Source organism: Ailuropoda melanoleuca, chromosome 4 (assembly GCF_002007445.2).
Source record: "Ailuropoda melanoleuca isolate Jingjing chromosome 4, ASM200744v2, whole genome shotgun sequence".
In the NCBI taxonomy this organism is placed as follows: domain Eukaryota; kingdom Metazoa; phylum Chordata; class Mammalia; order Carnivora; family Ursidae; genus Ailuropoda; species Ailuropoda melanoleuca.
In genome coordinates, this window is record NC_048221.1 from 138,030,410 (window position 1) to 138,044,934 (window position 14,525).

General features: G+C 46.2%; 1 protein-coding gene across 3 annotated transcripts in view; it reads right to left on the reverse strand.

Annotated features, from left to right (window-relative positions):
- Window positions 1-14,525, reverse strand: part of ASAP2 (ArfGAP with SH3 domain, ankyrin repeat and PH domain 2) — a 100,148-nt gene that overhangs the window by 53,817 nt on the left and 31,806 nt on the right. For all 3 annotated transcript variants that reach the window (XM_034659937.1, XM_034659938.1, XM_034659939.1), the window contains exons 3-6: window positions 11,559-11,633; window positions 9,798-9,847; window positions 7,175-7,304; window positions 3,005-3,090 (exon numbers count right to left, since the gene is read on the reverse strand). In XM_034659937.1, coding sequence (XP_034515828.1) covers window positions 3,005-3,090; window positions 7,175-7,304; window positions 9,798-9,847; window positions 11,559-11,633 — 341 coding nt within the window. The remainder of the gene's footprint in view (window positions 1-3,004; window positions 3,091-7,174; window positions 7,305-9,797; window positions 9,848-11,558; window positions 11,634-14,525) is intronic.

The window sequence follows — 14,525 nt, forward strand, 5'->3', positions numbered from 1 at the left end:
AGTAATTTCTATGTTAATCACAAAGTTAGGATTTTGAGTCTCTATAAAATAGTTCATCTTGGAAATTTTACAAATTAGGGATCTTTTCCCCTCCTTGGAGACTCTTTTTCCAAGCTTGGAGCTCTTCTTTTAACCTAGGATAATTCACACAGCACAGCTTTCTTTGCTGTTGGACCTCAGCTGCTTCATAGATGCACAGTCACCAACGCGGTACTAAAATTCCACAGTGCAGCTCACCGCTGCAACGGTGTGCCAGGTACACGCACCATGCACTGTGGATTCAACAAATAAATGTCATGGCCCCTTTCCTTAGAGAAGACATGCTTTGGTGAGAGACATGACACAGTATGGAAGATGCCCTCCTGGAGATATACAGCTGGTATCGTGATAATGCAGAAGGAAGAGAACTAATTCCAGCAGGGGAAGACCAGGGACTTCAAAGGAGCAGTAGGTAGGTATCAGGGGATGACCAGAAGCTGGGGGAAGGCACAAAGAGAGAAGCGGGACATTCTAGCAAAGGGAACAGTGTGTGCAAAGGCACATGAGCATGGGACATGGCCTGTTTGGGGAAAAACGACAGACAGGTGGGGCAATTCAAACTCCACAGATTTCTCACATCAGTCACACCCTCCACTGGCTTTGTCACCAGTCTAGGCCAAGACATCATCGTCCCTGGATGGTGCTGGGACAGGACTGTGTGCTAAAGCAATCGCCCATATCCACTTTTGTTTGTCCCTTATTAAAACAGGAATGGAACCAAGAAGCCTTCCCAGATGCTTAGCATTGACTCTGCTCTCTCTCCTCCCATTGCACTGTTTCACCTGTTCACAGTCATGCCCACTCCCTAAAACCGTTACATATTTTCTTCTGTATTTACTATTTATCCACCCTCAGAACTGAAGGTTCACGAGTAAGAAGTATCACCAGAATCTCAAATGGTTCCTGGCACATAGTAGGAGCTCAATATTTGCTGAATGAATCCCCTGCTTAAAACTTTTGAGAGCTTCCTAATACTCTTAGAAATAAATCTAAAACCTTCCACAAGGCTCCTAAGGCCGTCCATGTCTCTCGCTTTTCCATCCAGTTTCATGTCACATTACCCTTCCCCTCACTCTTTCTGCTTATGTCACACTGGGCTTTATCCTCCCTTGAGATCTTGACTTTGCCTGGAATGTTCTTCCCCTACTCCTTATCTGCTAGATCCTTTAGATCTCGGAATACATGTCTCCTCAAAGAGGTCTGCAGCTAGTTCAAAATATATCTGAATATCTACAATGCGCTAGGTACTGTGTCTGGCGGCTGGAGAATACAGCAAGGAACAAAAAAAATCCTGTGTCTGCCCTCAATATTAATCTAAATCAGGTCCTTCTATTCTTTGTTAGATTCCAGCACTTCTGAACACATTTCACATGTGCGATGATAAACCCATTGCTTAAGCCCACTTGCCTACCTGATTCGAGCAGGAACTGTATCTATGATGTACATTCTTTTATCTCCAGCATCCAGGGCAGTGCCAGACACACGGCACATGCTCAGCAAGCGAGCGATGAGCCAGGGGCCAGTCTGTGTTAGGACTGAGGGTCAGGCAGAAGAGGGAGCGGGAGCAAGCAAGCAAGCAAGCATGGCATGATAAGGGTCAGGTTGTGCAGGGCTCACGCGCTGGCCAAGCTGAGTACGTGAGGGAGCCCTAAACACGGAAGCTTCTCCTTCTCTACCATATTCAGCCTCCTTAGCTCAGTAATGTCACTTGCTTTATAGGATAAATCATGTATCGGGGCACCTGGGTGGCTCAGTCGGATGGGCATCTACTTTCAGCTCAGGTCATGATCTCAGGGTCCTGGGATTGAGTCCCGAGTCAGGCTCCCTGCTCAGAGGGGAGTCTGCGTCTCCCTCTTCCTCTGCCCCTCCTCCCATTCATGCTCTCTCTCTCTCTCCCCCTCAAATAAATAAAATCTTTAAAAATATACATATATGAAAGTATTTCCTTAACTTAATACACTGCATTAACCCCATCTAATTTCTTTTTTTTAATTTTAATTTTTTTATTATATTATGTTAGTCACCATACAGTACATCCCTGGTTTCTGATGTAAAGTTCGATGATTCATCAGTTGCGTATAACACCCAGTGCACCATGCGATACGTGCCCTCCTTACTACCCATCACCAGTCTATCCCATTCCCCCTCCCTCCTCCCCTCTGAAGCCCTCAGTTTGTTTCTCAGAGTCCACAGTCTCTCATGCTTCATTCCCCCTCCTGATTACCCCCCTTTTCTTTATCCCTTTCTTCCCCTACCGATCTTCCTAGTTCTTATGTTCCATAGGTGACAGAAATCATATGATAATTGTCTTGCTCTGCTTGACTTATTTCACTTAGCATTATCTCCCATATATACAATGGAATATTACTCAGCTATCAGAAAGAACGAGTTCTCAACATTTGCTGCAACATGGACGGATTGCAATTTCTTGCAAACAAAAACCATCTATGAATCATACATCAATCACATCAAACCAGTCTGTCCCTCTGCCAAAAAGGCAAAAATAAAAACAGCTGATAATTACTATAGATTTTTATATCGTTTATTGAGAAAGACTCTTTAACCACCAAATTTCCCCTTTTAAAGTGGACAATTCAGGGTTTTAGTGTATTCACAAAATCATCAGCACTGTCTCATTCCAGAACATTTTCATTATCCCAATTAGCAGTAATTCCCCACTCCCCCTAAGCCCTGGCAATCACTCATCTGTAGATTTGCTTATTCCCGATCTTCCAAGTAAATAAAATCCTACAGAATGTAGCCTTTTGTGTCCGACTTTTTCCACCCACCTAACATGTTTTTTCAAGGTTTGCCACGTTATAGCAGTGTTAGTACTTCATGCCTTTTACGACAGAGTTTTAAAGGAGTGTTTATTTTCCTCGGTACAATAATATATTATCTACCAGAAGTTGCCATAAAAAGAGAAACAGCTGAAATAATATCACAACAAAGAAAAAGAACTTACTTGCACTGGGCATGAAAATATTTGATCAGATTCTGAAGTAAATCCACTCCCTTTTTAATCTTAATTTCATTGACCTTCAGCAGATACTGTTAAAAAAACAAAAAAGGGTAAGTGGTGAGACCCAAAACAGGAGCTTCTGAGCACAGATCCCCTTCTCTACCGCTCGGACAGCTTTCGCTATGGGGAGAGGTCATGGCTGGTGTTGAGCATTTTCTGAAACACCAGAACTACACATTTCTCTCAGTTTGGTGCCAAATGAATGATCCGACATCCAAGTAATTAAATATTTAACTTTAGGTGCCAAGAACTCCTAGTAGTAAGATGCTGGATCTCAACCTGCTAGAGGAAAATTTCTTCAAGCTGCACAAAGAAGGCAGATGGTTAGAGTGAATGGTCTCTTTCTGCCCGCATCGCTCTGCCCCCCGTCCCTTCTCTGGGCAGGTCATTGTCTGCACCACTAACTGCCAGTGTTTAGTAGTTGAGACTATTGTCACCACATCTCTGATCCTGGCACTGAAAAAGGTGTGATTGCTATAAAAAAACAAATTTTAAGTTGAAATGAACGAAAGCCATTTTTAACTTGGAGAATTCAGGAATGACCACTAAAATATTGGGAAGTCCCAGGAATCTATAAAACCAGCATCAGGAAATGCATTTGTTCTTTGCTAAAGGTTTACAGAACAAAGACTCCATAAATTCCCTGTCCTCTCCACTGTCAGGATATGGCATAAAGAACTCTGAGAACAGGTCATCTCTGAGACTGGATGCCCCCGAAAGAACAGCCACCCCTGCTGACCACACAGGCTTCTCAGCCATCACCTGGGAAGTCCATGTTCAAGCCACGGAGTCCAGCCGGAGAGAAGAAGCTGATCCAAGACAACCAACTACAAAATCTCCTTTTCCTACACCAAGTGCCTTTATGTGTTCTTCCTTCTGTCTGATACTTATTCACTGTTAACTAAATAAGATGCTTGGCAATGTGTCAAAATGGCTAAGTGCTTAATAAGATGCTTCACTCTGACTTAAGTTTAAGTCAAAATTTAAAACATGTGGACCTTTTGACAGAAATTCTACTTATAGGAACTTATTCTCTAAGAAGATAATCATAATGTTTACAAAAATGAATAGAAAGCAGGGTTGAGTGCAGACTTGTTTGTAAAAGTAACGAACGGCAACTCAAACGTAATGAATGGAAAATTAAAGTATGGTTCCGCCACACACAAAAATTGCTATGTAGCCATGAAGCCAATAAAGCAGAGACTTTCCGGCACCGAAGGATGCCCATGACATACGAGTGAGTCAAAATAATCAGGTTACAAAGCATCAGTAGAGAACGATCCTGTTCATACAAATTATTTTTATGAATGAACACAGAGGGATATATGAAAGATGTCAAAGTACTTATCTTCTGGTGAGCAAAATTTGGGATGGTTTTTAATTTCATATATACAGACTAATTTTTAAAAGAGTGTATTTTTATAATCACAGAAAACCAGGACAGGATCTCTCATACATTCCCCACGCACAGATGCTCTGTATTACCTACTTACTACAGCACACCGAATTTCTCTACAAAACTCATTTTGAAGAAAAAGTTCCACAATTTAAAATAAACACCTGAGAGCCATTCTTCTAGATTAGATCTTGGGCAACTAACATTTTAAACACCTAAACAATGGCAAGCATTTATGAAACTTGAGACCCTCAGTGTGAGGATCTGGCTGAACAATTTTTACCATGATTAACAATAGCAATCTTTTCACTTTGAGATGTCAGATTCTGGGAGGACTGCTTTTCAAATGTTCCTCTTCCTCCCCACGGACAGCCCTTTCCAGCCCACTTCTGTCTGGCCCACACGTATACCCTTCATCGGATGTGTGCCCCTCCGGAGACTACCTCTGCTTCTGCACACATCATGGTGCCCCTGCACCAGCCAACTGCCAGATCTGGAGGCTCAGCACACCCTGGGGCCCAAACCACGCCCCCAGGGGGCTGGCCCAGCAGGTGTGCGACTGAGAGCCATCATCTAGACAGTACATATAATAAACTATTTCACCAGTGCACAGGATCCATTCACCTAGACCCGGAGGCGAAAAGCAACCAGTGCTGGGTGCATGCCACAGAAAGCAATTCAGCGCCCCTCACTTCAAAGATATACTAATTGAGTTCCACAATTCACTAAACATTTTTAAGCAAGCAGGCTTTTGCAGAGTTTAAGCAAATATATTTCCTCCTTACTAGCCAAAAAAAGAGAGCATAACCTGAATACAACATACACATGCACACCTGTTCCAAACTCATTCTTTATAAAATACTGCTACTTAATTTTACCCCAATTAAACAGAAACGATACCTAGTATTTGTGTAAAAAACAGCATTTCCTATGCCATCCCATAACCTCTAGGCTGATTCTTCTAACAGTGTGCAAAATCCACCAGGCAGGCATTGCCACATATGAGGTCTGTTTACAAAACAAAATGTATCTAAAAACAGTCACTCTTCTCTCTACAGCAAGACTTGGAGCTTAGTTAACTTTCTAAATATTCACTTAATGAAAAAAAATAGCAAAGGAAGAACAAAGGAACAAAGAAGACAAGAGACATAAAAAACAAAAAAAAGACAGCAGACATAAAGCCAACCACATCAATAGTAACATCAAATGTGAATGGATTAAACAATCCCAACAAAAGGCAGGGATTGTCAGACTAGATTTAAAAAACACTGTCTACAGGAAACACATAATAGATTCACAGATACAGGTTGAAAAAGAAATTCCATGCAAACAGAAATGAAGAGAGATGGAATGGCCATACTAACGTCAGACTAATACCCTATCCTTGATCCTGGGGTGGTTCTGCTCCACTGACCACTTATGAGATTGCTCTGGGAATAAAAACTCATTTAAATATACTCCAAAGATATACATTTCTAACAGCTAAACTCCCGCTGCAGTTAACAAACATTCTGAAGTCAAAATGTGCCGTGTGGATCAGCTTTGCTGTTGACTGCTCCCAAGGAACCGAGAGCAGACTGAGCCAGTTTCAGTAGCCGTCACAATCATCGCCATGCACTCCGCATATTTAAAATGTAAGTCTGCCCTGCCACTGCACACACGCCATCAAGCTCAAGGGGCTTTGCGGGCACTGCCAGGAGAGAGAACCCTCAGGCAGAGCTGGGCATGGTTTCCATAGGCCCTTTTTACAAAGACCCACAAGCAAGGCATAAAAAGGCTGAAAGCAAAGGCCTTCATGAACTGTTTCTGATGTTTTCCACCCCTAAGCCTCTATCAAGGACATGTCCCAGAGCATCAGTGCTGCCATTTTCCTCCCCTTCCCCAAAGGCAAGGGCTCAGGCTGCAGAACAGAGAGGAGCACAGGAACTCCCCAGGGCCTCCTGCCCTGATGAGTGAATCTGGGTGGAAGCACTTCAGAGGCAGGTGGCTTGGCTTCCCGTAGTACACTCTCTCTCACTCACAGAGATCCGCAGAGGACCAGCTGCAGTTTTTTCCAGCTGACTCCTCCCTGGCCCTCCTCATGGATTCCACTGGTATAATGGGAACCCAGATACCTCATTTAAAAAACACTAATGGAGAGAGTATTTTAGCAATGGACCAGTGTGAGGTGAGTCTGAGTATGTGTATGAGGCCAGAGAGGATGTTTCTTTAGATTTTTCCCTACCTTTAATTAACGGTTGGTGTTAGATTCAGCTCATCCCACCCTCCAGGAGGCTCAGGCTCCCCTAGTAAGAGAAATTGGACAAATGGAGTCCACTAATGGTGTGCTGTCTGAAGCCTCTGGGAAGCGTGCACTCCCTACAGGAGTTCACATGCTGGTGAAGGCAGGCTGCCTGCAGCCCACCTAGAACCCACCACCTGCTGGAACCTACATGGCACCCCTCCCAACCCTGGCACGCTCGGGGCTCACCTCGCACACCTGTAGCTGTAGCCCGCACCCCCGGGGCTCACCTCGCACACCTGTAGCTGCAGCCCGTGCCCTCGGGGCTCACCTCGCACACCTGTAGCTGAAGCCCAAGCCCCCGGGGCTCCTCTTGCACATCTGCAGCTGCAGCCTGCACCCCCGGGGGCTCACCTCGCACACCTGCAGCTGCAGCCCGCACCCCCGGGGCTCACCTCGCACACCTGTAGCTGCAGCCCGCACCCCCAGGGCTCACCTCGCACATCTGTAGCTGGAAAAGCCGCCGCTCCTTCTCCATCTCTTCAGCGATTTCAGCCCCGCTGATTTCAGTGCGAATCATCCCATGCAGCTTGGCATGCTCCTTCTTTTCCTTTTCAATTTTGGTTCTACAGGTGAAAAAAGCAAGGATATTTGAGATGCCTTTTGGCACGGCACTCCAGACGAGACAGGCTTCCAGGGATCCCATTACCCAGCCTGCAACACAAACGTGCATGAGTCTTCTGGAAACAACACAGCCTCTTAACTTACTGGAAAAGAAAATGCATTGGGTCAAAAGAATGCCAAATTTGGCACTTTCGGGGTGCCTGGGTGGCTCAGTCAGTTAAGCATCTGCCTTCGGCTCAGGTCATGATCCCAGGGTCCTGGGATCAAGCCCCACGTTGGGCTCTCTGCTTAGCGGTTAGTCTGCTTCTCCTTCTCCCTCTCCTCCCCGCTTATGTGCTCTCTCTCACTCTGTCACTATCTTTCTCTCTCTCAAATTAAAATCTTAAAAAAAAAAGTTTGGTCCTTTTTGTTTAATACTGGCTCAAAGAATACTTTCCTAAACACCTACTTTGTGCCAGATCTGGGTAAGAAGAGGCAGAAAGCCTGCTCATGCCTCAGAGGTTTCCTTCGGGGCAGCGCTTTGTCCGTCTATGTGTGTGTCGGTGTGTCTGCTGAGCAGCACAAAAGGGGGCCGCATGGTGGGAGACTCCCTCCCTCCTCCACTTTCTCCCTGCTCCTCTCCACCCACCAGTGAGGTCTTGCCAGGGCTCTGCCTTGACTAGGACAGTGCTCACCATGGCAGAACAAATTTCACGCATAAATGGTGAAAGAGTTACTTTTAAAATTTATCTGAGAATTATTTGAAGCTCTCGCACTCTCAAATTCTGGGATTTTGTGAGTAATTCTGTCCCCACTCTATCTATGTATGATCACATTTTACAGAATTTTATCTCATTCTCCTTTCAAACCTCTTCCTTTTGGAACCAGAAGACTCTCTCTGGCAACCCTCTTCAAAAACCCCTTCGTGCCCCCGGTTCTAATGTGCAGAAGCATCCTCTCAGTGGCACCCAGGGGTGGCAGCAATAGCAGCAGAATGGAAAGCCACCTCCTGGCACTGGCTCAAGGACCCTCCCACTAGCTGACCAGCAGCAAACCACTGAGTCTTGGCTTCCTGTCTATAAAGTAGGAACGGCAATCCTTTCCCTGTTGGGTGCACTGCACGGGTATGCAGAGGAAGGACACTAAGGGACAGGAGCTTCTCTGGGTTGAACAGACCTTCAAGGTACTCTAACAGTCTATCTGTGCTTATATGTGAATGTATGCCATTAGCGAAATCCAGAATTTGGGGATCCAAGCAACTTTGCGTATGGCAATTTGGGTATGGAATTTAAGGTTTCCAGGAGGGGAACAAATATTAAAGGTTTGGTATTCCTGGGTTTGAGGAATCCTTCACCCGAGGCTGGTTTTATTTTATTTTATGTTTTTAAAAGATTTTATTAATTTGTCAGAAAGAGAGAGAGAGAGAGGGCATGCACAAACAAGCTGGGGCAGCAGCAGGTAGAGAGAGAAGCAGACTCCCCGCTGAGCAAGGAGCCCAATGCGGGATTTGATCCCAGGGTCCTGGGATCATGACCCAAGTCAAAGGCACTTAACTGACTGAGCCACCCAGGCATCTCCAAGGCTGGTTTTAAAAAACAAAACACACACACACACATCCCAAGTCCAATTAAATACTTATAGTTACATCTGGAACAGCTTTCTTCTTAACACCTCTCACTTTACCAGATGGCTTCATGTTAAAGTTTCTATTTCCATTCAGAAAACTCCACATTGTCACCCAATGCACAGTAATTACAAAGCAAACATGAGACATTTAAAAATATTTTCTGTCTCTCAAGTATTTACAATAATTGAAACCATGATCCCCACAATCACCCCCCAATTCCAGCGAGCTGAACCCTCCCACGCGGGGAAGGAGAGACTATGATCTGAAATGTGCCGGTAACTGCCTGCAGTGGACCAGGAGCAGTCCTGTCTTCAGGGGAAATCATGGTGCATGTCCAGGAACTGACAGCCCCTTCCTTCATGTTCATACGGCAGACGAAGTGAGCAGATAAGACTGGTGCGGGGTGCCGCAACATTCACTCTTTTCTCTCTCTTTCTACACCAAGGGACTGACGTTTCAGGGAAATTCAGACACAAGCTAAAAGCAGACGGCTCTTGCAAATCACCAGGAAGATAAAGTCTGAAAACTGTGTTGTTGTTGTAAATGGTGACAAAGTGGGGAAAGAATTTTTTTCAAAAAGTGAAAGACACACCTCTCGACAAAACCTGGCCTTAATGTCCTTCAACTAGCTTTCCTGAAAATAACGTTCTGTAACAATTATGACATCACAGAAAAGGGACCAGGAACTCATCTGAAGAGGTCCGCGGCATCGCTGAATTTAGACACCGAGTGTGAAAGCATCTGGCATCGTAATGAACCACAGCAACATGGGTATAAGTAAATTCATCCCTGGGTGAAGGTTTATTTAGAAAATACCTATGCAATAAAAGCTCAATTTAAAATTAAGATCTCAGATTACCTACACTTAAAAAAAAATGGAAACACTCACATTTTTGTTTCATAGTCCTTCCAAGCTTTATCAAAAGGCTTTTTCAGATCCTGTAAATGAGAGGCATAAATTAAACAGAACTAATATTAACTTCTAGGCAAGACAACTTACTTATTCTTAGACTAGTCCTGAAAGGCACATTAATTTCTGTAATAAATGATGTATACAATCCCATGAAAAATAAAGAACGTAGAACACAGGCTTTGAATGAGACTAGCACGATGCCACACGCACACAGAGAGTGGAGAATCCCAGCACACACGCGCTGGCCAGCTACAGTGAGTATGAGCTCACGGCCTGTGCTGTGTGACCTATACTCTACCCAGAGAAACATTTCATCTACAAGAGTTTTACGACCTCTCCCTACAATAAAAGGGACTCTGACATTTTCGATGAATAGGAGAATGTCCCCTGAGAGATGTAACCCTGATTTGGGCCCAAGAGCAATGATATCAAAGCCATTCACCTTCTCCTGAGATCTCCTGATTCCACTCTTCTATCGGGAACTTAGGGCCTCATACGCTCTGATAAAGCCTGGCTCAAAAGCATACTGAGCCACTGGAAATTTTATCAAGTGGTTCCCACCTATTTATGTTCCCTTTAACAGGGTTCTTTTGTAAGGAAGAACCTCCTTTGGGGGGGGGGCTTATTTTTTATTTTTTGGCTCTTCACTGGCCTTATGACAAGGCTGAAGCACCTGGCGCAGCATCTAAGGACTTCCACGAACCAGTCTTTCCCACCCTGGAAGCCTCATCTCCCACTCCTGCACCTCCCCAGACTAGGGGCTTCAAGCCATACTAAAAGCCTCAGAAGCAGCACCCTGTCACGCCCCCCCCCCCACCTGCATGTGTGACCATCTGCCTCGTGTGCCCAGCCTTCCCATTCTGCTGGCTAACTCAGCTGACATGGTCTCTAGGACCCAGGTCCGGATGACAAGGAATGTTCCTCAGTGTCCCAACGGCTCATCAGGCCCAGTGCTCCCTGCCCTGCCAGCCCTCCTGGCATGCTCTGGGAAGGAAATACTGGAGGTCTCTGCAGATGTCTTGGAGATTGGCCAGCCTGGGCTTCCGCATGAGCCAGGCGTAACTGGGAATGATGTGCAGATCCAATCAGAGACTTTGATCTAAGAACGGGGGCACAATCATTTGCTTTTCAGATCACACATCTGTTTGTGCCAATGACGTGCAAAAGCGCCATGCTCGCCATCTCAGACAGATACCGCTCGAGCCGACTTCCTCACTCACACGTTCATGAAACAATTCACAGCTTAGGTGTTGACTCGTGGCACGACGCTGCCTGAACAATGAACGTCCTTTGGAGGACAGAAAAATAAATTCGGCTTGAGCCTTACTGGTGCAGATTTTCCTGCCGGGAAACTATGTCCTTGCAAGGACCCTTTTCTCAGTGGTCAGCCAGTGACACACCAGCCGGAAAACCATACTTCCCTGCCCAGGTTTCCCTGATCAACTGACAGCACGAAAACCATTCACAGAATCCAAAAGAGCGGCTTCTTTTCTTTCCCGCCCTCCTCCCCTTCCCACGTCTACAGCACTAGCAGAATGACCAGAGGGCCCTGGGTCACCACTGGTACGGCTGAAAGGTGGTGCCGAGGTAGCAGACTGAGGGAAACTGAGGCAGCAAGAAGCCATCCTACCAACCAGTAGGAAGGTGCATGTGTGCCATGCCCTGACAGGCTGGCATGACTGCGACTCTATGTCCCCCACGGACTGTCCCTGGTGAGCTGGGTCGTCAACGGCTTACCCCTTTTACTCCTTTCAGGTCCCCCTTCAGCAAACTGTCCAGAGGAAAGGAGATGATGTTGTTCATATTCTGAATCTAAAAAGCAAACAAACAAAATTCTTATTCAATGTCCTCTTTAATCTGAAGTAAGGTCAGCATGATGTTAGAGAACACCTGGTAATAATTAACCTTTCCTGAAAACCCGGCCCTCACAAGAGCGACAGTCTTATTCATTCCTATGCTCTTCTTATCTTGCAAATAAAAACATAACTCACACAAAGTCTGCATCTATCTGTCCTTCACAACAATAGCTTTCTACTATTAAACTATGAAGTTTGTGAAAAGATCATCATTATGATGAAGAAAAATTATTTCAAAACAATCAGTAACAGAACCACTTTAAAGATACCGGAACAGGATTCACAAACACACAGTTCCTGCTCTCACTCATAGCTCCAACGTCCTGGGCTATGCTTTACTGAAGTCTCAGGGCCCACAGACCCCAATCTCCCCAGAACAGCCCCAGGGGCCTCAGTGCAAAGAAGAGAACGAAGGAGACCTCTGTCTCGTGGTGAGTGTGTAGGAGTCAATGTTCAGAGAGAGGAACAGAAATGAGTGTGTGTTTCACTTGTGCGTGTGAGGTGTGGGGCATATATGGGACGTGTGGGGTATGTGTGTGTTGCTGGAAAAGGAGAAAAATGAGAAAAGGAGGGAGGGAGGGAGGTCTTGAGGCGCTCTGTTCTCCCTGAAGCAAGAAGGCGAGGGATGGAGGCTTAGCACGCTGTCACCACAGATTAAATAGACTAGAATCAAACACTCCTGACACAGACTCAGAGCACACTCAGAGCAAGCAAGGCTGTCCCTGCAGTCTTCAAATGTGGGAAGCTAGGACACCAAGCTTCAGCTGGGAACCTTTAGGCACTGACTCCCCCGCGCCCCCCCCGCCCCGTGTTCTGAGGTCCACGGGGTCCCTCCCCGGCAACAGGCTGAGAATCTACTTTTTCCTCCCCCTGGCTCAGCCCGCCACCGAAAGTCAACACAGCTGCCGGTTGGCACTGCCAGGGCCTTGGGGCACGTGTCACTTTGGGATACACACACCTAGATTACAGGCCTATAAAAGAGGAGAGGCAAGTAAGGACTTTGGAACTACGTGCATTTATTCTTACCACTGAGCAGAGGAAAATTTTAATTTTAGTAGAATTACCTTGAACAGGAAAACCAACTATAGGCACAATTTTTCAGGCAACATGGGATCTGATTTTCATACACTATTCAGCATACGAAACCTCAAAACGGGAGGAAGAAATTGACTTGAAAAACACTGCAAAGGTGAGCGATAATGCCTGCACCCAAGCCACCAATCCTGCCAAATAGATGACCGATTAATGACTGTCATTTCAGAAACGCCTATTTTTGGGTAGCACTTGTCCAAGGCTTCCACAACACAACGTCTGTCACACACCTGGCAGCCCTCCAAGGCACAACGTAAAAAGCTGGGACTTGCGAGGACTAGCCTCAGGAGTTAGACTTTTAAACACTGAGAAGCGGAGTTTAAGGTGAGGTCTTAGGATGACTAGAAGGAACAGTAACAAACAAAAGGCCATGGTGGTGAATCATCTCTGACGGCAGACACACTTGGTTTCCGCCGTAAATCATGGCAGGAGGAAACCCGAGTGCAGGGGCTGCCACACGCCTGTCTCCTTCCACACCTCCACCCCCTGCCCCAGGACGCCTGCTGGCAACTACGTACCCAAGCCAGCTGCCACCCCACACCCGCCCTGCTGCTTCTGGTAGGTCACTCATGCCCGGCTCCTCTCTGCTCTGCCTTGCGGACCAGCTGCTCACCCACGAACTCCCCACTTGTCATTCTTGCCACCACGTTCCTGGGTGGGTCTCTGTGCCCCTTTTCTGGACTGAGGCTCCTGGCCACTGGCCCCTGCTCTCTGCCGGACCCCACCCCCTCCTCTGCAGTGCTGTCGGATTCATCCGGGGCGGTGTCCCTGCTAAAGGCTAAACCAACTTCTGCCCCTGGGCCCCTCCACGGTCCGACCTCCTTTGCCACTTTTCATCTTCGTATCCAGCCACGTGGAAGTCCTTGCTGTTCTCTGCTGGGGCTCAATCTGTTCCACCCTGCTGAGTGTCCTCCCACACCCCCTGTCCAAAGCCTTCCTGTCCATCAGGCTTTCCCCAGATGCTACCTTCTCCATTAACACCCCCCAGCTGCCAGCAGGAAGTGATCCCTCCCTCCCAAATCCTCCAATATTTTCTTTTTTAAAAACTTCTTCAGACACTTGACAGTTCCTACCCTGCTTCATCTCATCAGTCTCACATCATACACCCTAAACGACAGCTTTACACGTACTTCATTTTATATTCTCCACGGAGCCTAGCACAGGGCTTGGCCCAGATCAGGTGCTTGAGAAACACTGAGTAAATCAGTATACTGAAGTATTGTTCGAGCATCCGATACATAAGAGAAAGACAGACTCTAGAGAGGCATTAATACCTTTAAACCAAACATCACAGAGCAAATGCATATGTGAATTCATTAATCTGTTCATCATGTATTTATTGAGCATGTATTTTATAGGCAGCAACTAGCTGGCTACAAAGATAAAAACACAATGCTTGCCATCTCAGAGGAAGAATAAATACACACACACCAAGAATTAAAGAAAGAAAGTCTAAGATGCAGCACATACAGTGTATTTTACTCTGGACAGACACCAATGGCTCCTTGTGGAGCGAGACAATGACTTTGGCTCTGAGCAAGCAGGTGGGCTAACCTGGGCTTGGGAAGGAAGGGCCTTTCCCAGTTACTGAGCCTCATGACGCTGCTCATTCACACACACAATCACAAGGAGCCATGGCTAAGAGTCAGAGGCACAGATCTATTTGGTCCTGAACACTGCCTAGGGAGGAGCCAACACAGCACCATCTTGGACTGGCAAGTGCAAGAAAGGGGCAGCAAACACAGCCAGAAGGGGA